Here is a 27796-nt window from a genome sequence, read left to right as displayed (position 1 = left end):
TTGACGACAATGGAGAAATGGCCGAGGAAATGCTGTTTGTTAGAAGTCTGATTACCTATACAAAAGGATCTTTCATATTTGAGGTCGTTAAGAGATTTTTTGAGGAAAAAGAGGTTCCCTTAATATATATGATCGCCTGTGCTACTGACGGTGCAGCAGCAATGACAGGACGCCATCGGGGATTTATTGCACATCTGAAACAAGCAGTACCTGGAATTTTGTGTGTCCACTGCGTCATTCACAGAGAGCATTTGGCTGCCAAGAATTTGAGTGGGAGGTTACACGATTCTCTTCGACTTGTCATAGATGCGGTAAATAAAATTAAAGCAAAATCAAAGAATGATCGAATATTTCGTACACTTTGTGAGGAAAATGATGTGATATTTAATACATTACTACTACATACGGAAGTCCGCTGGCTTTCTAAAGGCAATTGCTTAAGGCGGTTCTTCAGTCTCATCGATACTGTTATTGAATTTCTTAATACTACTGACCCCACACTGAGTACATAACTACAAGAGAAGCGAAATGGCATCGCTTATTTATCAGATTTTTTTCAAAAATTAAATGAAATGAACCTGCAACTACAGGGGAAGAACATAAATATGGCCAAAGCGAAGGAAGTAGTCGGAGCATTCATTGACAAACTATCTATTTTTGAAGAAAATATGCAGAGAAGAGATCTGACCAAATTCCCCAACTTGAAATCTTCTTGTGGTGATTCTGAGGATCTTCAAACATACTGCCTCCACCTTCAAACACTGAAAGAAGATCTGCAGTCCCGATTCCAAGATTTGACTAGTCTGAAAGTGCCAACTTGGTTTATCAATCCTTTCAGCGTGGAAGTTTCAACGGTATGTCCTTCTCTTCAAGAAAACTTGATTGTTTTGAGACAAGATATTGAAATTGAAAGTTTGTTTCGGGAGTGTGGGTATGAAAGATTTTGGCCGCGGATAAAAGAAGTGTGTCCAATCTTGTGGAATACAATCAAAGGTTTTAGTTCTGTGTGTATATTGAAAAACAGACAAAGAAATAGGCTCGACATAATAGAAAGAGGGGATTTGAGGTTGTTATTAACTAACATTGAGCCAGACATAAAGAGATTATGTGAGGGACACCAGGCCCAAGGAAGCCATTAATAATAATTCTTTTACACACATATAACCATTTATCATTTTACGAAATGTAAAAATAAATAAATATGGATAGTTACCTTTTGTATAGATTCATTATTTGTTTCAATTTAATTGGGTGCGGGAGGGGGGGGGGGCGATTGTAGTATTCATAACTGGTGAAACCTGTCTAAGGTGGCGATCATGGGAAAAAGGTTGGGAACCACTGGTTTAGAGCATCAAGTTCAAAAATAAAAATAGCCATGATAATTGCCAAACTCCATAGGTAGACGGCACTTAAGAAGAAGACTTTTTGTTATTAGATTGTATTTTCTGAGTGAATACTTTTGCTGTTATAGTACTGAAAGTTCTCTAGAGAAGGAAGCGACACATTAGGTCTTTAGATGCGGGCGACCGACTCTGTAGCATCAGCTCTGGTTGCCAAAAAATGTTACTAATAACACAACCAACAGTAACAAAAGTTTTAAACAATTAACAATTTCTATCAGAATTACTAGCAATAGATTTTTGTGCTTAATAGTGTATAAAAAAAGTCCTTCAATTCGAGTAAAATATTTATTGTCTTCGACAGTCAAGCTGAACTAAAGATTTAAAAATAAAGACTCTAAAGTCTATAACTTATGAGTTCGCAACAGATTGGACCTGCAAATAGTCTGTTAAGTAACGTGCGAAGCATAGGAAAGTAACTTTAATATGGGTCCAGGACATAAGGGAATTTTTGTTAGGTAGATTGCTAATAGATGTGAAAGAAGGGGATAGGGCCTTTTTATGGAATCGGAACCATTTTGCGGTAATAAAAATAACTTAGTTCAGCTTTCTGTAAAAATATTCGAATCATGCATAAAGGTTATTAAAACCTACTGTGGCTATGCAAAAATATTATGCAGCTTCAGAAAACTGAACTCGGAGTAATCAGAGATATTCTTATTGGACATTGCTTAGTCAGATATCATCCCTATATAATGGACTAAGTGGAAACAGCTAGGTGCACATTCTGCAAAAATACGAACGGACAAACATACTGTTTGCAACTAAGTGCTCATTATTTGCCAATGGCATAAATACATGAAACAACTGTTTAGTAACTGATCAGATAAAAAACATAACTCCGAAACGGATAATAGACTTTCTTAGAAGTCCAGATCTTTTAGACTAAAGTGTGAATATTTCTTTAAGCCCCAACGAATGCTATACCTGGAATCTACAAACTGCAGTGGATGATTAGGGAAATTTTTTACGTTCTACCGTTCTGAAATCAAAGAAAATGATGAATTTACAACGTCTAATTCGATTAAGCAACAAGAAAAATCAAAATTTGCTGATAAAATTTTGTGCGTCATTTTCGAAGACTGTTTTTTATTTTTATTTCTCTTGACTGAGTTTGTTATCATCGTTTTATTTACTAAACTACTTTTAATAATTTCTTTAAATCTTTATGAGTCCGGTCCTGCTTTATAATTAAATAAATAAAACATTGATAACCTATTGAATCTAATAGAAATATTTTGATTCTCGTGCGAACAAACTACATAAAGATATGGACACAATTTGGTAAAACACTATTATTGATAAATTTCCTTAAAAAGCGATAGGAATTCCCAGATAACACGTAAATGGATTTTAATGTGTTTTGAATTTACTGCTTCGAGCACCAGTCCTACAGAAGTCGTCTAGCGAGATTCTTCTTCAGAAGTACGGTTAGACAAACAAAAAACTTGTTATACACATTGCCTTTTGGCTTACTTCCAACGACACATTTCGAAGAATTGAGAGTATGAGTCCTTAATAAGGAATTTTTGGAAAAAAAGTTGTAAGATACTTTAACGAACCGAGTATGACAAGTGACGGTTTTATAAAATGCTTCCTTTGTTTTTATTTTGTTTCAAGTAAGATTCAATAATTTAAAAGTGATTATCAATGGTTAACAACATTATTTTTAGGTGTTTTAGTTACAAATAATGGATATACTATAAGTGCAAATGAAAATTTTAGTAATAGTTTAGTGAGGTCTCGAAGAGCAGTTAAAAAATGTGATGGGTAAGTGAAAATATTTTCATATTTATATTCGATGCCATTATTAAGAAATAATTTTTAATTTACTCAAGGTTAATTATGCCATCTACTATATAGTTAAATAGCAGAATATTTTGGTAGTTATCTTCATACAACATGGCAAGACACTAGACAGGTCCGGAGTAAGTCATGGTGACTTTTCCAAAGCTTAATTTATATTTAATATTTGCCAAAATTACCACTTACTTGGGACTCTATTGGTGGAATTTTCTTATTATCATCTTATTGTCATTGGGACATCTGTCTTTGTTTTATTATTAAAGTGTGATTATCCAGCATACTTTCTTAATGGCAAGTCAGTTTAGTCTTTGTGACTTTCAAAAAACTGACAATATTTGCGCATTGCATAAGTTCGTCGTTTATTTCGCTGTGGATTATTTATTTGACAACTATCACTACAATGAGTGGACCCCAATATATCTTTTATTTCTTGGATAACGAGACATATTGGCAGGTGTGGTTTTGTACCTTATCATGATGAGTCATACTGATAATTTCCTACACTTCAATCTTTTGTTTTCTTATAGTTAATATTCAGACCAATTTTAACTCTATAGTTTTCTTACTCCACATCATTTTACTATGGCAATATATTCTGCAAATGCACATGTTTGAGCAGATCGATGCTTAGAAATGGAATATACGGATTATGAATGGTTCGTTCCAATTTTTTTAACAAATTTTCTTCGAGCCATTTTTCAAAAATATTTGCATCCATATTTCCACGGTAATCACCTGTATTCTTTGTGGACGAAAAAATTAAACTAGCCTCAGGAATAAAACCCTCATCATTTCCAGCATGAAGTATGTAGCGTTTGTAGCGTTTACCATTACCGGAAAGACTAGAAGAATAACATTTCGTGGTGCCATCTTGCCAGGATGATTTTGACATATTTCCTTTAGCGAAAATCCAAGTTTCATTTAAAAATACAACTTGTCTCGGACTATCAGACGTTTTATTGTTGATGTATTTTCCTAAAAAATGCCACCGTTTTGAAACAACATTAGAGAGTTCACACAAGACTTGTCTATTATTTGTCTTTTTATATCGAAAACCTAAATGTTTCAGTACTCTCCACAAACTTGTTAAACTAATATCACACAGTTCCTTATCTTTTATTTGTTGTAACACAGCACTAATTGTTACATGTTCTTTGGCTTTATATATAATATTTTTAATTGCGAGTTTAATTAACTGGTGCAAATCTAAAGTTTTTGGATTTCGACTATTTTCCTTGCTTACTTTATTTATTTCATCCTCACTCATGTTATTAATTCTTCGGAATGTCCTCTCTGAGATACCGCAAGCATCGCATGTGCGTATCTGAACTGCCATAACAGATGTCAATGGACCCATATTATTTTTTTCCAAATTGAAATAACTTTCGACTTTCAGACCTAAACGCCGTTCTTCTGGAGATAACACTCTACGTTTCGACTGTATTTTATTTTCTTCCAAATTACTCATTTTACTCCAAGTACCGCTTCACTACACTACAAATGTAATGTAAAATGTAAAATAGGTACTTATATACAACTTCTACACCCCAAAAAGGACGAGGGTTATACAACAAACATAACAATCGAACACAAATTATTTAACAGATAATGCTAAACAAGCATAAACACTGCATTGATTGTGATTGCAAAAACCATTCGCATGTTTTAAATAAGATTTTTGCTGATTATGTATTTTGCTAAATTATTAAATAACACCAATACAATCCACTACCATCAATTAATTTTTAACTATAAACAGAAGTGTAATATGATGACAAGTTTGAATTTGATCTAATTTGCTGATTGAAACAACAGAGCAGTAAAAGTTTATTCATAAAGGTAGTGTAAAATATATCGCCGCTTATCTGGCCCGTTAGTAACAAAGTTACCAGCATTTAATTGCAAAGCGGTCTTCTTAGGTGGAAAATACTTCAGTAATATTTTAAAACGATTTATGCAAAAAAGTTCGTTTATATGAACAGATATCGCCTGGACTAATAGTAATGACTCCGGCCTGAGCTTGTCCGATCTTAAAACTGTATGTTGTATTTGTGAACTTGCCTGCTAGCTATCTCGCCATATTTTAAAGGGTCCTCCTGGTGTTATGGCGAAGGAAAAGAGTCACTCCTGAGCTTTTTGTCCTTAACATTGTTTTTCTTCTTCAAGTGCCATCTTCGTTCCGAAGGTTGGCGATCATCAGGGCTATACGTATTTTCGAAACTGCTGACCGAAACAATTCGTTGCTGCTACAGCTATACCATTCCCGTAGATTCTTTAGCCAGGAGTTTCGTCTTCTTCCTATGGACCTTTTTCCTGCTATTTTCCCTTGCATAATTATTCGAAGCAGTTCATATCTTTCGCCTCTTGTAATGTGTCCCAAGTATTGCAGTTTTCGTTTTTTGATCGTAAATATGACTTCCTTTTCTTTATTCATTCTTCTCAAGACCTCGACATTTGTGACTCTCTCGGTCCATGATATTCTCAGGATTCTGCGATACATCCACAGTTCAAATGCCTCTAATTTTTTGGTATCAATCTTTTTCAACGTCCATGACTGCATTCCGTAGAACAGCACAGAAAGTACGTAACATCTCATCAGGCGAAGTTTCATTTCAAGGCTCAAATCTCTTCCGCAGAACACTCTCTTCATTTTAGTGAATATGGATCTGGCTTTTTCTAGCTTTTTTAACATTGTTAATGGTAGGAAATTTAGTTACCTGATCAACAGGTTTACTATTTCTTATTTTCCTAATACAATTGTCATTAATAATAACTAACTTAACTAACAATGAATTAAATAACAATTTAAATAAAACATTCATATTATATTTTTTATAAATTGACAAATTTCCTAATTATGCTTTATGTATATTTGAAAAGCGGGGAATGTTTTTTTGCTCTTTTATTACAACATTGATGTTTAAAACACTCAAGGCAGCATTTCCAGGAAAAATTATTCGAGAATCTTCTTTTTATAAATGGAAACACTCAAACTCTGAAATTACGCTGATTTACCTTTCCAATTAGATGACATAAAAACTTCATCCGTCGTGATTTGTCGTTTTCAGATTAGATTTTTTAATATTTGAAAATTCAGGATAATTTAAATTTTGATGAAATTATGTCTTGTAATATGCCAATCTTATACATATTTTTCGCAACATTTTCCGGTATATTGTCAAGGAAAGATCTTTCATTTAATCAAAAATATCTTCTTGAAGTCATATAAATTCGATGATATTATTTCACCAACTATAATGAAAGGATTTCAATTCATAAAAATTTATTCATTCTTTATTTATTGGCCATTGCCTCAGTTTACGACAGATGTATATAACAAAATTAAAAATCGGCTATTTTCAGATGACCATGCTTTATGTATTATAATCACACCTAGAACCTTTTAAACCTAAAATATGGACACATAATCTTTTAAAGTTAACAGAAAACATTGGTGTGTATTGTGAAATTATGAAAAGGGAGTAATCTAGTTCTATAATAAAGACAAATAACAAGTTCTATGGTATATGTAGAAGAAATATTACTTTCAAAAAATCTTTGGTTTAAAAAAAACCATTGTTTTGATGACGTTTCGGCAAGGTCACACTGCAATAACCAAGTCAGATCAGTTCCATTTCTTCTAGATGTTCGAAGATAACTAATATTTAGGCCTTGACATCGCTTTCCCTTGACGCATCGTGATAGAACTGAAACACCAATTGTTTCGAAATAAAAACTGACCCGAGAGTCTATGGTAGCAGGTGAAGCACTAGCTGGATGGGCTTCCAGAGTGTAGAGAACTCTAAAGTAGCCCGTAAAGATCTGCGACGACTGAGGGCGATGACTCGTCATCGTTAGTTGCTTTTCTTTAAAAAGGGTTATAAAAATAGTATTTAGGAATTGATGGGGAGACCCTTGCTTGAGGCTTAACAGATCCTTGCTCTTCAAGGAATGGAATGATGTATTTCCGATACGAACGAAGCGATTTCCGAGCGAAGGCCGATATTGCATCTCAAAATAAACGATTTCTTTCAGAATTGTTTAGTCTTTCTTTTGTAATCGCGTGGAAGTTTTCTATGACTTAGTCCTCACCTAGGACAGGTATCGTTTGTAATGAGGTTGGGAAACTACAGAAAACGATTTTCCCCCTGTTTTTTGTGTATTAACTCGACTCTGAAGGAGTATATTGAGAACGCTTACTTTTCAACGTGTAGATTTAGGGTAATATGTTTTTTGATTGTGGGTGGTGTTAGCGAGTGAGTGCATTCTGGAAGTTGGGTGCTTAGGGTATAGATGTAACAAGGATTAGTATCGAGTTTACATGAATTTTTGATTTATGTTGTGGTTGTACATCGACATAGATACGGTGTGGCCGTACATATTTTGTGAAATCTCGTTATCAGTTTGGACAGATAGGAGCATTTGCTGTATTTGCAATGAATTTAAATCTTGTTATTGCAACGAATTTGTCTGTTAAAACTCGTTTGAAATTGGTTGGGATGTTGCTTATGCGGGCAATTATGCTTACTTGGTATATGGGAAGAATATTTCGAACAAGCTACTCTCTGTGTTTTTTGGGATAAGTCTTTATTTACGCCGGTCATTACTAGATGGCAGTTTGTTTGAAGCTTTCTGGATATGATTGTCTGGGTTGGTCGTGTGGTACGGAATTTTACAGAAGTCTAAGTAGGGGATCCAAGAAGGTTGTGGTTCTTAAAGACTTGGTTGAATTTGCGTTGGTTGTCGAAATTTGAAGGAATCTGGGTTATAAGATATGGTGTTGAACTGTAAGGTGGTGTAAGCGTATTAAGGATGTCGGGGGGGGGGGGGATAAGTTGTGAGCTTCGTGTTGCTGAGGGGTGCTGAGCTTCTTGTGATGCATGGGTCTTGTGTTCATGCAAGTGGGTCGGGTTTCGGAGTGGCTCCGAAGACTATCTCTGAGAATTAGAAATCAGAGACCTGGTATAAGAATAAAAACCAATTGTTAAATCTATCCTGCCCTATGTAAATGGTGTGATAGATAAAATCAGCAGGTTCTAAGAAAAAGCAAAATAGAGACTAAATATTATGTTTATATGGGATTAATGTGCAGTGAGCTTTTTACTATCAGATTAATGACCAACACTCTAAGGATATACTTAAAAATTATACATCAAAGGATTTTCAGAAAACGTGAGCAAGATATAGCCAAAGTCTGATATAACCCCTTCCTACAACTACTTTGAGATAAAGATCTGGATATAAAAGACATTAGAAAAATGTTCAGTTTGTATTTTAATCAAGTTACATCTTTAAGGTTGATAACAAACTGGATGAAATAGAGATGCAATGAGGTAGTGCGATAGTTTAGGAACCACTAAAAGAAATATCAGTTGAAAGATTGTAGAAGCGAAGATGGAGGACTAGCTTTAAATATCTTAAAGACGAAATTGATGACAATTGCGTATACACAACAACAAAATAGGTTATGAATTAAGGGAGAATTCGTTTAAAAGAAAGAATTAATCGAATCAAAAGTAGGAACAGCCGTGCCAACATTTAATAATATGAGAAAAGTACTTTGCAGCAATGGTTTGAGCTTGTAACTCAAAGTACGAATACTGAGGTGTTATGTGTTTTCAGTGTTGTTGTATGGTGGCATGGGCGCTAAAAAATAATATAAGCAATAGAATAAAAAGGTTTGAGATGTGGACTTTCAAGAGAATCATAAAAATAAGCTGGCTGGATATTGTTACGAACAACGATATTTTGAAACGAATAAAAAAGGAGAAAAAGGTTTTACATACAATTGAAATAAGGAAATTACAGTATCTGGGTCATGTTATAAGAGAAGAACTGCTGTAGTTGCTGAATATTATATGAGTAAAGTAAAGATACTGAGCAAGAGAAGTACAAGAAGAGGACGTTCCTGGCTAAATAATTTGAGACAGTGGTATAAGTGTAACTCTGTTGAGCTGTTTATAGTAGCAGTACCAAAGATGTAATGATAGCCAGCCTTTTTAAAGAAGACGGTACTTAAAGGAGAAGAAATTTAATTATTCAGACCAACGATGTAATCTAGCTTTATCTTTCGCTGTAACAGAGATGCTGACGTGATTCTAGTAATTTTAAAATAAAAGGGTGCTGATGGAAACAGCAACGGTTCTATTTATTGATTATTCACTATTATTATTATTTTGGTATAACATTAGATCTTTTGATTTAAATTAATTGGAAGCCTAAAATAGTCCATTATTATAGCCGAGTACATAAACATGATGTTAACAACCTGTTTTATAACCGTAAACTATTCAAAATATAATTAAAATACAGTTTAATACAAATAAGCGTGCAAAGTCAAATGGAACAAGATTTTAGGAAAAAATAAACCGAAACCTGTCATTAAAAGATTTTGTTGTTTGTAATGTCAAGTCTATTAGACATAATTAAATCGGTTGGCAATATTAAAACACGTTTAAAACTAGATAAATAAATAAATTAAATATAAATTGACGCTTTCTTCGATTGTTAAATGAAGGACTTTCATGTAATGTAGCAATGAGCTGAAAATTATTTATGGTTTATTTTATTTATTCCATGAAAGTATAAATTTCACTGATAGAAATGCTAAATATACAATTACAGATCCTGAGCGACGGCTATGTGGGTCAAACTGGAAAAAAATATAATACAAACACTAATATAATTACTTTAACACATTAAAATTTTTAAATAAGAAGGTAGGGTTTAACTGTATTAACTTGTGTGAACTTGATGAGTGGCAGTTGTTACCATATTAGAGTAAAATTTCTCCATTTGATACTTGTATAGGAACGTAAAAGCTGAGCAATATTCTAGGGTGCTCGGTAAAAGAAGTATAAGCGTGTATAAGTCAATTTAGTCAACTTTTCAGGAGAAGTAAAAAACGATAAATAATTTTGTTCTGAAGCTAATTAATTGTCATATCTCCTAAAGCGTACTACACAGAATTGTTATATTTATCTATTTTACTTTGCAAATACTAATCTTCAATAAAGTATATACATTTTTTTAAATAAATGGAAATTACAAAAAAAAATGTGACTTATATTATTTGGACCACACGTACCAGATGACTTATACTATTTTGTTTAGCCCAAAAAAGCTGTTGTTTATTGAAAAATAAATAATTATAAAATAATAAATAATAATAATCATATTTACGCAATATTTATTAAAAAAAACATAAAAACATAGGAATAATGTTAATACGGTTTGGCAGACCAATGGCTACGTCCCTTAATGGAGAAAAGTATTACTCTGCGTCAGATGAATCTTCATCATCTGGAATCCCATCAGCAGCATCAGTTGTCTTTAAATTTTTATAAAAATCGTGAAATACTGGACTTATCAGAGGAAGAAGATACAAAATATCCTTATTATTCTGCGTTGATATAGCAAGAGTGCTTTTATACAAATTGCTGGGTACCAACCTAGCATTAGTTTGTCCTCTACGTAGTACACTTAGCGTCAGAAATGCCTCTTTTTCATCAAGTGATGTTTTATAAAGAATAATTTCCTTTTCTCTTGTATAACGAAACCAGTTCAGAATAAACCAATTGAAAGGATTTCCTCTTATATCTTTTTTACGCATTAGACAGTTACTTTTCAAAAGATTTGAAAAATTTAAGAAATCACCATGGTAAAGTTCTACAACATTGTATTTCTTCTTTTTTCCTATACTTCTCACAAGCTGATACCAGTGGTGCGGATGGCTAATTGGAGCACTTAACCTTTTTTTTGCTTTTTGATCAATTTATGATCAATATCGCACTCCATACGACTGTCTACTCACCATGAATTTATGGTCAATAACTTCTAAATTAGTGTTATTTTGAATTGCTACCAAAAGCATCATAGCAACATGTGAATTTTTGTTCTGATGACCGCATGTATCTAAGTATAGGGTTACTTTGGAAACATGTGGTGGTAGTGATAACAATTCTTTATAAATACATGTAGCTATATTATTACCTCCCTTTCCTCCTTCACCTTCGTGCCATATGTAACATGCTACATTTCCTTATCCATTCTCATGAATAGGTAGGTTATATGTCCATAACAACAGAAGAATTTACGTATGCAGTTGGGAGACACTGCTGCAAGTCAAAAGTGAGGCATTTAAAATTACATTTTGCTTTTTCTGCATCGTTGCTCTTCGTAACATATGCATTGTCTGCAGCAGTGTAATGAATAATTATCTCGTCTTTTATTTTAGTTATTTTAGTTTTAACATCTTTGCTTTCAGTAACTTTGAGTTTATTACTCAGCTTCAGCACATCACATTTATGGCACCTATCTACTTTAGGTTTTTTAAATGAAATGTTCATTTTATGGAACTTTCTTTCATGGATAGGTCTAGAGACTGGTGATTAATATTCTTCACAGTATAATTTGTACATTTTCTGAAAATTAGAATAGTTTCTTCATTATGCTTGTTAGCAGAAGGATCACGACCTTACTGGTCATTAGTTATTCTTCCTGTAGTATTTGAATCCCTATTTGTAAGAGCCAGTGTAATAAACATATTTGTCTTATCAAATGTGTTCATAAAACATTTTTTATAAACTGGAATTCTAGCACCATTCACCTTTAAATGAAAAACATGAATCACTTTGCGAACTTTTTCTTTATCCGATCTAAAGTTCTTTTTCTAGTGCTTTTAGGTGGTTCGAACTCTATAAGGCTAACAATATATGCAACTTTGCATTGCACTGCATTGTATATCTTCTGAAATTTTGTTATTGCATTTATTTCTACAGGCAAGTTTTTTTATGCAGCGTGTTAGTTTTGCCTTATTTTTGCTGCTACATAAGCTTTTCTAAAGTTTCGATTTCTTTTACGTTCCGATCTTTTTTTTTTTTTCGTGAATAAACTCCTTCAATGTTGGAATCAATACTGGTATTACCTGATTTTGATCTCCTCTCTGTATTTTCAGACCTAGAATTTGGAACAAATTCTATTTTTTCTTCAACAGCACTGCTCTAGTTACTACTATCCAGCATATAGTTTTCATCCTCGTCACTATAATCATCTACATGTCGACATACTACTATTATAGCCAAGAATAGTTCACAAACTCGAAGTCTATAAACACTATAAGTTGACATAAACTGTTTATACCAAATTAAAAGTTCATTTAACGAGTTGTACTAAAAAGACCAAATAATTTTATTTAATTTATATTAGCATATTGACTTGTTCTATTGATACCAAGGTAAAGATATAGTCTTTTATAGTCTTATTCGGCAAAAATAATATTTTGACCATTTTTGACTTACACTCTTTTTACCGAGCACCCTAGATATATATATATATATATATATATATATATATATATATATATATATATATATATGGGCAAAGAGTACGACCGTTAATTAAATTTAAAATATATTCAATGATTGAATTGCAGAGGTTTGATCGGTCAATAATTGGTAAATGAAAGACGTCAACTACTTCATTGATTTAATAGAATACGTTTCGCTTTTATTCTTTTTTTAAAAGCATCATCAGTTCTCTAAAAATAGAAATGATCTTAGAATAAGTAAAAAACGAACAGGGTTCATACTTACAAAAACAATTTGTAGGTTTTTATGATGTTAGAAAAACTCACGATAACTTGACATTAAAGCGTAACTACCTAAACGAGAAAAAAAAAAACAAAAAACACAAGAAAAACTATATAAGAGCATATTGTTCATTTATTTTATTTTTTGGTGATTTTTTTATTTTGACCGATGGCTTCATTTGGATGTTAGTTAAAGCTCTTTAAAGGGTCAAACCGCATTTCCTTTACACACTGGAACAACTTTTGCCATTTCTATAGCACTGGGAACACTCTCTGAGATGAATGTTAATTTTACTAGAGTACTTAAAATAGTTTATAAATTTGCATATCAATGCATTGATACGGTACACGGATAAGGATAAGGATACAAAATATTTGGCTATTACCTTTGACATTAGTTTACGTTGGAGAACTCCACATTAAAAAGAAAAGATAAGAGCTCAGCTTCAGAAACAACAAAAAAATATTGAACACTGAGAAGGCAGTCCACCCTTTTAATATAGAATAAAAACAATTATATAAATAGATATTATTGTCTATAAAAATATATTGAATCCGAATGTACCAGTATAAAATAAATTACAAAAACATTATCATTACTCCTTAACATTTCAGAAACAGTGACTTACATCCAGACCTGGAATGGGAAACTGTCTGGAGAAACAAAACATACTATTTGGAACGAAATTATAAATCAAATTATGTCTCGAAAACAATGAAAGAAAAAACTTTTTAAAAGCCTCATCCCAAACAATTAAAACAATCCTAGAACACTCCCGAACTAAATCTGGACAGAGAGAGGAACTAAATATGAAATAGACACATCAAAATAATCTAGGGACAAAAACAAAATGTTACATTACAGAAGGATTTCAAATAATATATTTTAAATATTTTTAATAAAAAGTTATAAACAAGTGTCCTGAATATAAAATAAACATTTTTTCTTAGAATTATCGCAATACCTCTTAAGAAAATTAAAAAAGAACTCCATAAGTCAAAAAATGGTAACAAAAAAAAAATAAAACACTAATTTGTTGCTTCTCAACTTTCAACAAAGTAGTCTTTAGGTTAAGTTGGCATAGTATATGACCTCCACGGTTGTTGATTACTGTCCTATATCTGTAAGGTAAACTCATGATCAGATGGTCAATGTCTTGCTGCAGTATTCTGTTCCACTCCATTGAAAGGCCCTCAAACAGTTGCTGCTTTGTATTAAACGCAATATTTTGTTGTAAAATGCATCTGTTCAATATGTCTCATATATGCCCAATTGGGTTTACATCTGACGATTGTACAGACCATGGTAAAACCTCAATTTCATTATCTTCGTGGAATGTTCGCACGACCCTGGCAGTATGCGGAAGCGCATTGTCGTGCATTATTTAAAATTGCAGTAGATACAACACTAGGTATAACAATAGATTCGGGAATAATATTGCGATGGTCTGTTGCATTTATAAACCGTTCCAGACAAACGAGATTGGTTCTTCCACCAAGATTGATGCCACCGCATGCCATTATACTGCCGCCTTGCTGTCTTCTGCACGGTGACCAATCGTTCAGCATTGCCAGATCGTCTCCAAATTCTTGTCTGTCTTATATCTGGTGCAAATTCAAATCGGGACTCATATGTGAATACCGTAGAGGCCCACTCACGTCTAACTCAATTTGCGTGTTTTTGGGCCCACTGAAGTCGATGAGCGCGATTTCATCTGGATAACACAGGCACGCTCACAGGTCTTCGAGCATTTAGCCCTACTTCATGCAGTCTATTTTAATGGTTTGGCCACTTACAAACACCTGATCTGATGGGTCTCTTGCAGTCTCATTTGTAATTGTAATGCAGTTACAGTCCGATCTTACAGAGCCTACAACCTATCAAAACGGTCTTTAATCTGGTTATTCTTGTTACAGCCTGTATGTCATTCATTAACATCATCAGTTTCTTGACACCTTAAACACAAACGATTAATGACACCTCTGTTCATGTGGAGGACCTCATCAACGTCTCTTTGACTTCTGCCAGCTGGAAACATCCCGATAGCACGCCACTACGTTTTGCGATTTAAATGATGTCTCTCCATTATTGTCAACTGCAAAACTAAAAAAAATCCACATAGACATCGAAAATCAAGTACATCATTCAATCTTCGCTTATCCACTGCTGGACATAGATCTCCCTCATAATTTTCCATCTATTTCGATCTTGTACCTCTTGCATTCAATTCCTATGACAACGTTTTAGATCGTCAGTCCAACGTGTTGGTGGACGACCTCTACTTCGGTAGGCATCATCTCTTGGTCTCCATTCCAGTATCCGCTTTGTCCATCTATTGTCTGTCATTCGAGCCACGTGACCTGCCCAGTTCCATTTTAGTGTTGCTACTCTCTCTACTGCATCAGCCACTCCTGTTCTTTGTCGTAGCTGGCGATTTGGGATCTTGTCTCGTAGTGAAACGCCCAACATAGCACGCTCCATCGCTCTTTGACACATCAAAATCAAGTACAATAAAGACATATTACTTGTTATCTTATAGACAAAAAACACATATTGAAGTTTTGTTAAATTTTTCATAGCCATTCTTATCAGCATTACCGTCGAAGTTGGTATAATAATCGACAAAACAACAAAACAGATTAACTACAGCACGTTAGTAGTTGGGTTCATCTTAATTAAAAAAAATCGAATTCACTAGTAGGACTATTCTGTTTATGTTCTTTTAGTTATTATTGTAGCTATTTTCTTTCTTTTATTTTATGCTATGTGTTATTGTGATTTAGCTTTAAATCAGTGCCAGCTGCAAATTTAAAATAAGAAACTACAGCACGTTAGTAGTTGGGTTCATCTTAATTAAAAAAAAAAATCGAATTCACTAGTAGGACCATTCTGTTTATGTTCTTTTAGTTATTATTGTAGCTATTTTCTTTCTTTTATTTTATGCCATGTGTTATTGTGATTTAGCTTTAAATCAGTGCTAGCTGCAAATTTAAAAATAAATTTGTTTTTAACCCTTTAAACGCCGAATCATTAAAAACTGTAAAAAAATTTCAACTATCCGTAAAAAAGATGTTATTGGGATATCTGTGATCATTTTGTTTTGTGAAAAAAAAATAAATTAAACTCCCGAAACCAGTTTCCTCGTTCTGATTACATGTAATGTCAATCCACTGTTAATATTTATGTTTAGAGTAAATTGTTTCCAAGTATTGAAATATTCCAAATCTTCTAATTACAATATATTATACAAGTTTTTTCATAATTAGTAGTAAGAATTACGAAAATTAATACAGGTGCATTATGGAATTTAACTGACGTCTACAACATAATGTTTGCTGGAATTTCCTTCACGGTAAATAACCGATTTGAGTCTGAGATGTATAATATCTTTGTTTTCTTTTTATATCCGTTTGCACAGGTAATTTGTATGTATTTTACCCAGCTTATATTATAAATTTTTTATTGTGACTGCTGTTATGTAATAATAATAAGAAATATAGTTTTCAAGAATTATAAAGCAAATACAGAAAGAAAAAACTTTAGTAAACTTTTCTATCTGATTCAGATAGATACTGCCTTCAATATACTGGAAATTTGTAAAATACTATTGCCATTACATTTGAGGTGTGTTCCTGAGACACCCTCATTTCATAATACTTATAGTCCAGGAAATGAAGCATTTCACCTCGCAATTTTTTCGTCCTGCGTGGATTGACTTGAAATTTTAACAGAAGGTAGGTAATAGCCTAAGGATCAAAATCTATATCGAACCAAAGTGCGCCAAAGCCTTGGGGGTGGTTGTCACCCCATCTCGGGGGAGAAAATTTTTTTTTACGTTTTAACCACAGGTTTCGATTAAAAAAGTGATTCTAAACAAAAAATGTTCTATACATTTTTTTTGTAAAACTGATATTTTTCAAGTTATTCACGATTGAAAGTAACAACTTTTAGACGAAAAATTCGACGTTTTTAATCGATTTTTCGCGAATAACTCGAAAATGGTGCATTTTATCAAAAAAATTGTAGAAAACAAATTTGTAGCTTTTAAAAAGACAATTAAAATTCATTTTTTAAAATGTTTTTGCGATATAATAGGAACCGAAATAAGGCCTATCAATGTTCAGCGGTTTTCTTCAAATGCCAAATTTGAAAGATTCAAAGTCAAATATCGGGAAAATGATGCATTTTTGGAAGAAAACTCATAGAACCTTTTTTAAAGAGCATAAATAGACCTATCATAAAAAAAAGACTCTAGCTCAAAAATTAAGTGAGTTATGATGAAAATAAGGTCAATACCTCATTTTTTTACGAAAAAAATCGATGTAAACAACCACCTAACCACCCCCATAATTAAAATCGATCTTCACCCTTCCGCAATTCTCTTTGTACATGTATTGTTAATACGTCCAAGAAGTTTGACCTATTTAAAATGCTTAGTTTTAGAAAAAGTACAGCTTAAAGCGAGAAACGATTTACAATTTCATATTTTTTACCCTTCTTTTTTTAAATATCCCCGAAATAACTGAATATATGAAAAAAATAAAAATGTACTAAATTGTAGCTTTTTTAATGACTAAAATTTTCCTTTATTTATATTTGTTGTACAATGAATATTTGGCGAGATATAGCCGTTTAAAGCATCGATTTACGATCAAGCACCATCTTTTTCGAGCCCTTTAAACTCACCCCATTTAAAAACCAAGGGTTCCAAAAAGATTTAATTCACAGATCCTTGTAGCTCTTAAAAACCTCCACAAAATCGTATTTGAAGAAACACTCTATCGTTAAAAATGAAGGAAATACGTTAAAAAAACCAATTAATTTTTTGAAATAGGGTACCCAGATAGTTCAAAATTAATAGCTTTTTCCCATGCTTTTACTGGCTGTGATACTGTATCTGCTTTTTACAATAAAGGTAAAAAAAAATTTTTTATATTCTTCAAAAAAGACCGGACATGAGGGAACATGAAGAAATTTTTTACAGTAGTACTGCTAAGCTTGAAGATATTTTAGATGCTGGCAGATACTGTGCAATAATGTTGTACGGAACTGTTAAAGACAGGCAGCTTACCAAGTTAAAAAAATAAAAGATTTGGAAGCTTTTCTCGAGCAGATGCGGTACGAACAGTTCATCAAAGCTACAACGAAAAACTGTGCGGTTAAGCTATCATCCCTTCTGCCCACTGTTGATGCCTTAGATGAGCATTCAAAAAGATGCTATTACCAAATTCAACAATGGCTTGGCAATGAAAATATCACAGCACCAGATTGGGGATGGTATTCCAAAGATGGTTTGTTATTACCCGTACGCATGAACAAACAACCTGCACCCGATGAACTTTTGAAAATTATTTTTTGCCAATGCAAAAAAGGATGCGGCGTTTCATGTGGGTGCAGAAAAGTTGGTTTATACTGTAACTCTACTTGTTCTGGGTACTCAGGTGAAGGGTGCAATAATAGTCCACCAATAATTGAAGAAGGTGAGGATGATATAGATCACGATGAAGATGTAATTGATGACGAATAAAATTAATATTATAATTGTTTTACCTATAAATGTAAATATTTTCAACTATTTATGTAAATGTATAAGAATATATGGTGCCTTTTTATGTTGATAAATTTTTTTGTATTTAATTCTACTTTTTTCAATTTATATCTATTAAATTAGTTTATAAAAACTGCAATGTTTTAAAGGGTGATTTTCAAAAGTTGAAAAGTTGCAAAATTTTGGCAAAAAATTGTTTTCGCCTATAGCACTCATAACAATTGATTTTTAAGGGTTGAAAATTTATGAAATTGTATTTTAAAGTATAAAAAAATCACTATTTAGTATCAGCGCACTTCGGTTCGATATAGATTTTGATCCTTGGGCTATCACCTACCTTCTGTTAAAATTTAAACTCAATCCATGCAGGACGAAAAAATTGCGAGGTTTTAACTTTTTTCGAGCTTCATTTCCTGAACTATTATTGAATTTTATGAAAGCCACACACGAATTCTAATCAAGTCATATTAATATACAATTATTGGTTTGTAGTCATACAAATCACTCGTATCATACATAATATCACCGTCGGTTCTACTATTGGGGCATTGCCTTCATATAGCTATAAGTGACTATTTCTTGATAACTTGATACTTCTTTCATTGAAATATGTTGATTAAATGATGGACAGTAAGTTTTCTTCTTCTCTTCTTTAAAGGATGATTATCAGTTTTTTGATATAATTTTTTATATTTAAAAATACTTAAGGGTAGGGGTTTGCTGATATATTATAGGATTGTTTCTTTTCTCATCCTAACAGCAGTATTACATATTTGATTCTATCATGTTTTGTTCTTGTTGTTAAAGCTCTTGGGATTGTATTTTTGATTTATTTACAAAGCATTTCATTTGTTCTACAAATCCTTTGTACTACATTTGAGTCTGGATAGGACACGTTTTGACGACCTGGTTTAGGCTTCCGCCTCTTCAAGGAATGGCTGTTTCGAAGTTTAAATTGGGAAATTTCTAAACAATCGTGTTATGAAGGTAGTCACCTCACATTTAATGCTTAGAGTTCGATTCTGCTACAAATATACTCTAAGTGATGTCTTTGTAGGAACGGTTCTTAGATCAGCGTTTTTGGTAACTGCAGGTTGATATTGGCGATATACAGTGTGTTTCAACGAAAATTTGACCCCACCAGAAACTCAGAAACCAAGAGAGTCTTAACTAATTTATTGGTTGAATATCAGTAATAACAAGAAAAACATAAAATTTCCCCAAATTAACTTGGTAATTAAATGTTCTTAGTCACCTCCACTTTAATAATTCAATCAATCTACAAATCGATATCAACACACCATTGTGTTGAAGATATTTTTTTTTAAGGCAGTTATCTGAATTGTGTTTCGAAACTATTTTACGGATTTAATATCAGATGTCGTTATTGGGTCCGTTTCAAAGCCATTTTATTGTTGCTTTTTAAGACAGGAAAGATCTATTTTTCACGTTGAGAACGCCTATGAATAACTGTTCTGATGAGCTTTATTAAAGCGAAATACGTATAAACAGATACATAGACGATTTGTACGTGAAATGGAATCTTTACTGTCTTTTTCATTTTATTCGGATCTACTCTGTATGAGTACAAGAAACCAATTCGCTAACGATTTCTGCTTAGTTGAGGAGATATGTCGTGGAATGCAAATTTTAGATTCCCCATGTCTCTATTAACATCTTTATTAACGTCTTGCTATGCCTTGCAATTTATAGAAGGCTCAGATTAAGGCAGTTATCTGAATTGTGTTTCGAAACTATTTTACGGATTTAATATCAGATGTCGCTATTGCGTCCGTTTCGAAGCCATTTTATTGTTGCTTCTTAAGACAGGAAAGATCTATTTTTCACGTTAAGAACGCCTATGAATAACTGTTCTGATGAGCTTTATTAAAGCGAAATACGTATAAACAGATACATAGACGATTTGTACATGAAATGGAATCTTTACTGTCTTTTCATATATTTTTTTTATTTTTCTAAAAAAATTACTTTTTCGTTTAAAGTCTTTTTAAAAGATAATGAATCCTAATTATCTTCTCTAGTGTTTACTAGGTTACCTTTAATTTGAGATATGTCAACGACTGTCAGGCAGTCTATCAGACAACTATCTCGAGCATCTGTTGTGCCAGCATCTAATGTTTATCAAATATCAAATAAATGTCACTCTTATGAAATACGATTACTTCATCAATTAAACGAAGATGATCCTGATCGTCGGCTTCAATTTTGTGAAAAACTTAGTGAAATCATAATTAACAATCAGCATCGATTGTATAATATGTGTTTTTCCGACGAGTATACTTTTATGTTAAATGGTAAAGTAAATAGTCATAATTGTCGTTATTGGAGTAACAGTAATTTTCATTTATTCATGGGGACACATACATAAACACCTCAGAAATTAAAATTAATTTAGGAAATCACGTTATTGGACCATTATTTATTGAAGGAAATCTGAACGGTTTATTGAAATGATTTTGAAGACGTTATTGATCTGCTTATCACTGACACATTGGAATCGGATAATAACAATTTAGAGGATAAACTGACTTTCCAACGGGGGTAGGACGGGGCACCACCACATTATATACGCGTAAGATAATTTTTGAATCAACATTATCCATGACGTTGATTGGCAGAAGGGGTCCAAAAGAGTGGTCGGCCAGATCACCGGATCTTTTGCCTTTGAATTTTTTTGTGGGGAGACCTAAAATCAAAAATATACGCCACTCCGCCTGCAGATCTTGTGACAGAATGCTGATTATTGACATGACGGAGGTATTTGCAAATGTACGAAGAGGCTTAAAAAATATAGTGTATTATTGTATGGAGGTCACAGGAGGTCATTTCGAACATTTAATTGGTTAATTTGATGAAATTTTATGTTTTTTGTTAATAAACCAATGTTCAATGTGTTCAACCAATAAATTAGCTAAATCCAAAATTATCTTCAAAGTTATTCTGAAAATTAAAAAAAAAATAAAGTCTCATGTAGAGAAAAAAATACCTGTCAAATGATGTGCCACTCGACCACACTTTAATACTATTTAATAAAAACGGGGGTTGATGCAGAGCAGTAGGGGGTTACATTTTAGAACATGAATTTTGTATGAAAATTCGCTCCTCTCCCAATACAAATTGACGTGTTTGTTTTTAAAATTTTGAAGAAACCCTTGGTTTCTAAGTTTCATTTGAACACACTGTATTAATGACATTGATTTAGCCGACAGGAAGGACCCTCTGGTTTCGGATGCCTGGTGAGTATAATATGTCATATCTTTTGTTAACAGTTTCAATCTGATTTTGGATGGTGGAGATATTGGCTAGATGGTGGATCAGTCATCATCATCATCACGCAACCTCTTCTGTCCACTGCTGGACATAGGTCTCTCCCATTTGTCGCCACTCTTCACGATTCTATGCGTCTTGTTGCCATTTCTTGGATATTCGTTTAATGTCGTACATCCAGCGTGTTGGTGGTCGTCTTCTGCTGCGTTTGTCTTCTCTTGGGCGCCAGTGAATTAGTTTTCTGGTCGGTCTTGAGTCTTTTAGTCTTGCTAAAAATTTTTTTTTCCATAGCTAATGTTAAAGTGTTGCTGTAACAACTGTTTTGAGTAGATAAAGTATCACTTTAACCACAAGGGTAGATAAAGTGACACTTTAACAGCAAGAGTAGATAAAATGTTTTAATTTTTTTTTTATTCAATAAAATTTACAAATTTAAACACATTAAGGATTAAAAACAGCTGAAATTTTATAATTAATATTATTAGAAATATCTATTTTTGGAGCATCATAACTTGTACTCGTTTGCTTAAACACTTGATTCGAGGTACTGGATTGATTTTCTGGTCCGCCAAGTATACACTTGGATACAGCAATCTTATTGTCTATTGGCTCTTCAATGTAAGATTCTTCAACAGATGACGATTTCCATCCACCTAAATGTTTAACTTTTACTAGATCAGCTCCAGAATTTGCGAACATAGTAGCTGAAGAACGACGAAAACAATGCCCCGTGTACATTTCTGAATTTGCAAGTTTCAAAAAATCTGCAATCTTCTTGGGGATATTATATATAGTGTTAATCCCCACCGGTTGAGTAGTGTACTTTTGCTGTCGGTAATTTACAAAAAACTTACTGTGAGGTACGCTTTTGAGGCGCAAGGCAATATACTTTCTCACAATTTCCAAGAAACTCAGTCCACTTTTCTTGTCAGCAATACAAAACGACCTTTCCTGCTTGGTTTTAGTATCAGATAGTGAAACGATTATCACCGATTTTCTGTCGTCCATGTTAAACACTTTTAACTTGTACAATTTATCGGACCTAGTCGCTCCATGCACACCAAAAATAGCAATAACCTTCATTAACAAATAGACGGCATCAGGAGCTTGTGATCTGCATCTGTCAGAAATTTAATAATGTCATCTGACTCCAGGATTTTGGACTTTTTAGCTTTGTATCTTCCACTCAGGTTTTTTAGTAAGGTGGTTAATTTGCTGAATTTAGAAATGTCACAATTTTCATTCACCAACAACGTACGCTTCAGCATCGAATAATACGACCATAATGACGATGGCATCGCTTTCTTCTACTTTTCAGAAAAATACGCCAGAAGTATTTTTTCACTCACGCCATTGATATTCTTAATGCTTTTTCACTTTTTAAAAGACTGGTATTCTTTCTCATACATCATCCTAGATTTTTGTGGCAACAATAAACTTTCTGCTTCCAACGCTGCATTTTCTACATCTGATGGCAAGTTTTCCTTTTCTTGTGTCAATTCTTTTCCGTCCATTTCGTATTTATTCACTTTGTACACAAAAAGCAACAATATTCTCCGCAAAAACCAAAACGTAACATTTGTTTGACATTTGTTGACAGAGTAATTCATATCCCTAGCAACGGAGCAACATAATTGCGATTTTTGTGCTAAAAATTACAATTTTCTTTGAAATTCTATTTTTCACCTGAACTTGAAGTCTTGCTATAGAAAAAAATGTATTGCACACGACGATAAAATCGCATTACCTTCTCGAGCATAATTAGCGTCTCGACTGACGTCTCGACGCTAAAAAACGCTCTCGAAGATAAAGTACAATTTTATCGTCTTGTACAATAAATAACTATAATTAGAAACATATAGTTCACTAGTATTTGAGATATATCTTTGAATACGCGCTTGTTACTATAAGTTGCTTTTTGATAGAATAGAAGTTGCCATATTTTGAAGATCCATGAGACTATTCTTAGTTTATTTCTAATATAATATAGGCAATACATATAGGTAATATTTAATATTAGTATCGTGCTTTAATTTAAATTTATTGAAAAATGACAGCACGTCTTACTTCACCATCTTATAGATTATCTTATCATGTACTTTTCCCAAATCATTTTTTTTTCAGATTTGTATGTGCTACATCGGGAACATGTATTAAACCTGAAGAAAGATGTAATGGTAAGGTAGACTGTCCAGATGGTAGTGATGAATTTTCAGATTGTAAAACGGCAGTACAGTAAGTACAGAATTCTAACATAATAAAGACTTTTTTACATAATAAAGATCAAAATTCTTCGATAAGATTCCGTATAGAAACCACCACCAATAATATTGTCCGTATAGAAACCACCCCCAATAACTGCTTAATGTTATTTTTGGTGGTGCTTACGCGCGATGACGGCCGGCAGCATGGAGACGACTCCTTCAGCGACTACCCGCGTGAACCGATAACGCTCAGACCATTTCGCGCATACCATTCTCGCGCGCAATGAGGGTATAAAAGCAGCTATACATATTAAGACCATAAGACCGGTCCTCTCGACACTAAGGAGTAGGCAAATTAAGACCTCAGTGCCGTTGGACGGTTCTCGTATTTCTTTCTGAAAAACATTTCTATTTCACCCTCAGATATACTAGTTAGTTGTGATATTGTTTCTTTATTCACCAACATTCCTATTGATGAAACTATTTTCATCTTAAACTCTATACATCAAATCCCCAAAACACATTATCTCTTATAAAACACTGCATGTCTAATATATACGTTTCATTCCAAAATCATTTCTATGATATGGAACTTTCTTTGTCGAATCAAAGGGTTCTCAATGGGATTCCCCCTCTCTCCCTTAATAGCTGATATCTACATAACATAATTCGAAATAATAGCCCTTACATCAAATCTCAAACCTACCTGCTGGTTACTATACGTTGATGAAACCTTTGTCTTTTGGCCCCATGTTAAAGACACATTAGATCTCTTCCTCTCCCATCTGAATGGAATACATCCCAGTATTAAAAACACGATTAAAGTTGAGTCTAAAGCGTCTTTGCCATTCCTTGATGTTCTTATTCACAAACACCCATCTCACGGTTTTTTCTATTTCGTGTACCAGAAACCCACCCATAAAAACCGTTATCTCACTGCCCAGTCACATTATCCCCCGCCCAACTTAATTCATTTATCAACACTCTTGTTTCCCGTCCCATAAGACTTATCGACGACAATCACAGATCATCCGAAATCAATTTTCAATAAGGCAAACACTCTTACAAAACGGCTACCACAAAACCCAAATCAATAGATCATTCAAAAACATACAAACCCCATTTCTTTGAAAAAAGAAACCTTACATACTTCGTATAAGATTGATAAAATTTGATATGTGATGATCGCATGTTAGGTTTTAGACCATGCAGAACTTTTTATGAAGAATACCTTTTTTTTCATAAAATTAATAATAAAAAAGGTTCCTATATGTTGCCAACTTAAATAGACACGTTGTATAATCTAAAAAAAACAATTCAAATTCCAGATGCCCTGGGTATTTGTATGTCTGTGATTATGGTGCTTGTATAGATCCAGACAAACAATGCAATGGAGTCCAAGACTGTAGAGACAATTCAGATGAGCTTTATTGTCCTGACGCACCATCTGCCAATTGCAAGTAAGTATGCATTTACTTTTTTGAATAAAACGAAAATACCATGATGCTTTTTATGAGCGTATTCTAGAAATTTTATAATAAAAAAGTACGTCCATTTTAAGTTACTAATACCTAATAATAAATGCATCATGTTGCAAATTTTTAATTGCTAAGTAATTGTATCGTAATTGTGATTTAAGTCGATTGTACATAATATTGGTAATTCAACGAACTGACTAACCTTTTTGTTGTGCTTCTCTTTTATCATTAGTAAACAGAGATACCTGCAATATTCAAACTTCTTTTACAACCCTAAAAAGCCTGAAAGCTGTAATAAAGTATAATTAAGTAGAGTATAGTGTAAAGGATTTACTTTAAGTTGTAATTATCTACCACAAAAGTACCGATCTTCTGGTCTCACTACTCAGTCAGTTCATCATGACGTAATTCAAGGGAAGGTTGCCTTTAAAGCAGTAGATGCAACCAAAACTTGTGAAGGAAGTTCTATACAATAAATGGATATACTGACGATACAAGTGTACTCTTGAACGCTGTCCTGGAGGCGCTACAACTTTGATCTGGCTTTGTAGTTAAGTGGATGTCCCTCTTCCTCCGAACTGGTCGTTTCTGTCCTCTTGCTTGGTTTTCTTTTTCTTCATCTCCGCTTTTTCCATCCATCGTTAGAGCTGCTTCCGCTATCCGAGCTGCTCGCTTCCTCTTCTTTCTTTCTTTCGTTTTCTTTCCTTAGAATCTCCTTCCTTATTTATTTTTTTTTGTCCTTCTATCTGTTTTCTTCTCCCTCTTTCTCTTTTTCTCATCCCTTTATTTCTTCATCTCTCTTGGTTTGCTATTTCTGTCTTCCTTCCCTATCATTCCCTCTGCTTCTGCGTGCACTTTTCTAGCTCCAATTTCTTCCTGTTTTTCACTTCTCTCCTTCAGCTTTTCTCCTCCCGTGTTTCATCCCTTTCTTTCTCTCTTCCGTTTTACATTTACATTTTATAATTTATCTATAATAAATATCAAAGTGAATATTGTTGTTGCATTAGCTCTGCCTGATACGTTAGTGAATACAAATAAAGGAACTGGGGGCTGCTGTCCAAGGTATTTGTGAAACTCGTCCTCAGTTCCAGGGCGAATAAATCATCTAAATATACAACGCTCTTGAAACAATTTCTATGTGGAAGGACAGTAAAATCAACTGATGCATTTTCATTAATGCAAACTATTAGGATCCCAGAATTTTTCATTTCAGTAGTTTGTCTTAGTGATGTTTTATGTACAACTGTATCACTTAGTCGTCTTCTTCAGTCACCATAATTAGATTTCAAGAAGGCTACTGAGGCCATAGAGGACACTGAATGCACTATGAAGTAAAGGACATAGCTCAACAACTAGACATTGAATTGAAGATGCCTCGTAATTTACCTAGTACAGCTCTTCTACACTTAATAAGATGCTGAAACTACTTACTTGTGGCATGTTTATATTAAATATTATGTTCTTTCTGGGATTAAGCCACAATTATTGGTTGTGATTTGTGATGAAAATCACATTTTTAATTAACTAATATTTTTTGATGTTTTTAAACGTGTTTTTAAATCGGATTAAATGTCCGATAATAAGCCAAACTTATTATCGGATATTTCGGTTTCTTCAAGTATCCGTCTATCAGTTCCCTGTCATATTGTCATGATATGATAAAGTAGTTTTATGGCCTGTAGTTTGTAAACTTTTTTTATAAACAGGTACTAATATTTTGCTTCTTTATTCGTCTGGTATTGAGTCCACTTCCATGATTCTATTAAATAAACCTGTTTCTAAAAACTTGTTCATATCTCTTCTAATGCTGTCCACACTTCCCTAGGAATATCATCTGGTCCAACAGGAATATCATCGTTTGTTATTTTGCTGATCATTGCTGTTAATGTCTCCGTTAATTCAATTGGTTTTCTGTCAAATTCTTCATTTAATAAACTGTCAAAGTACTTCTTCTGTCTCTTTTTGACGGTCTTGTCTTGAACTAGTATTTTATTATTTTCACCTCAGATACATATAATTTGTTTAAAATCTTTTGCTTTCTCTACTCTATGTTTGGCCATTTTATATAGCTTTGATTTTCCTTCTCTGGTATCAAGGTAATCGTATAGATTGGTATACGCTTCTACGATTGGTATACGTATATAGCGTTTACTTTTGAATTTTTTTTCTCTTTTCTTGTTTATATAATTTTCTCTTCTCCTGTATTTTTTCTGGAACTTGGTTTGACCACCACCTGGTCTCTTTATTCTCGAACTTCTTTCTTGACATTTTACTGTGGTAAAGAGAACTAAATATTTAAATGAAAAGAGGTAGTGTGTAGCATTTTATTTTAAAGTATTTTTTCCCTATTCAGCAACACGATTTTTTGATTTTTGTATGTTCATATTCAAGAAAATACAACGTTATACCAAGAAGGTGCTTTAGCTTTTTATGAAAGTTAAGAAGTAGAATTCTTACGTCGGTATAATCAGGAATCATAATT

At 33.2% G+C, this 27796-nt stretch overlaps 1 protein-coding gene across 1 annotated transcript in view; it reads left to right on the top strand.

Annotated features, from left to right (window-relative positions):
• The first annotated feature begins 2665 nt into the window (after positions 1–2665).
• The window catches only part of LOC140439980 (inactive serine protease PAMR1-like), a 79626-nt gene continuing 54495 nt past the window's right edge, over positions 2666–27796 (top strand). Inside the window, exons 1-4 of the mRNA XM_072530200.1 lie at positions 2666–3019; positions 3074–3170; positions 23757–23867; positions 25165–25296. Of these exons, the coding sequence (XP_072386301.1) occupies positions 2968–3019; positions 3074–3170; positions 23757–23867; positions 25165–25296 (392 nt within the window). The 5' untranslated portion in view covers positions 2666–2967. The remainder of the gene's footprint in view (positions 3020–3073; positions 3171–23756; positions 23868–25164; positions 25297–27796) is intronic.

This window comes from Diabrotica undecimpunctata, chromosome 4 (genome assembly GCF_040954645.1).
Source record: "Diabrotica undecimpunctata isolate CICGRU chromosome 4, icDiaUnde3, whole genome shotgun sequence".
NCBI classification, from domain to species: domain Eukaryota; kingdom Metazoa; phylum Arthropoda; class Insecta; order Coleoptera; family Chrysomelidae; genus Diabrotica; species Diabrotica undecimpunctata.
Note: the sequence above shows the minus strand (reverse complement) of the source record. Positions and strands in the feature narration are given on the sequence as shown.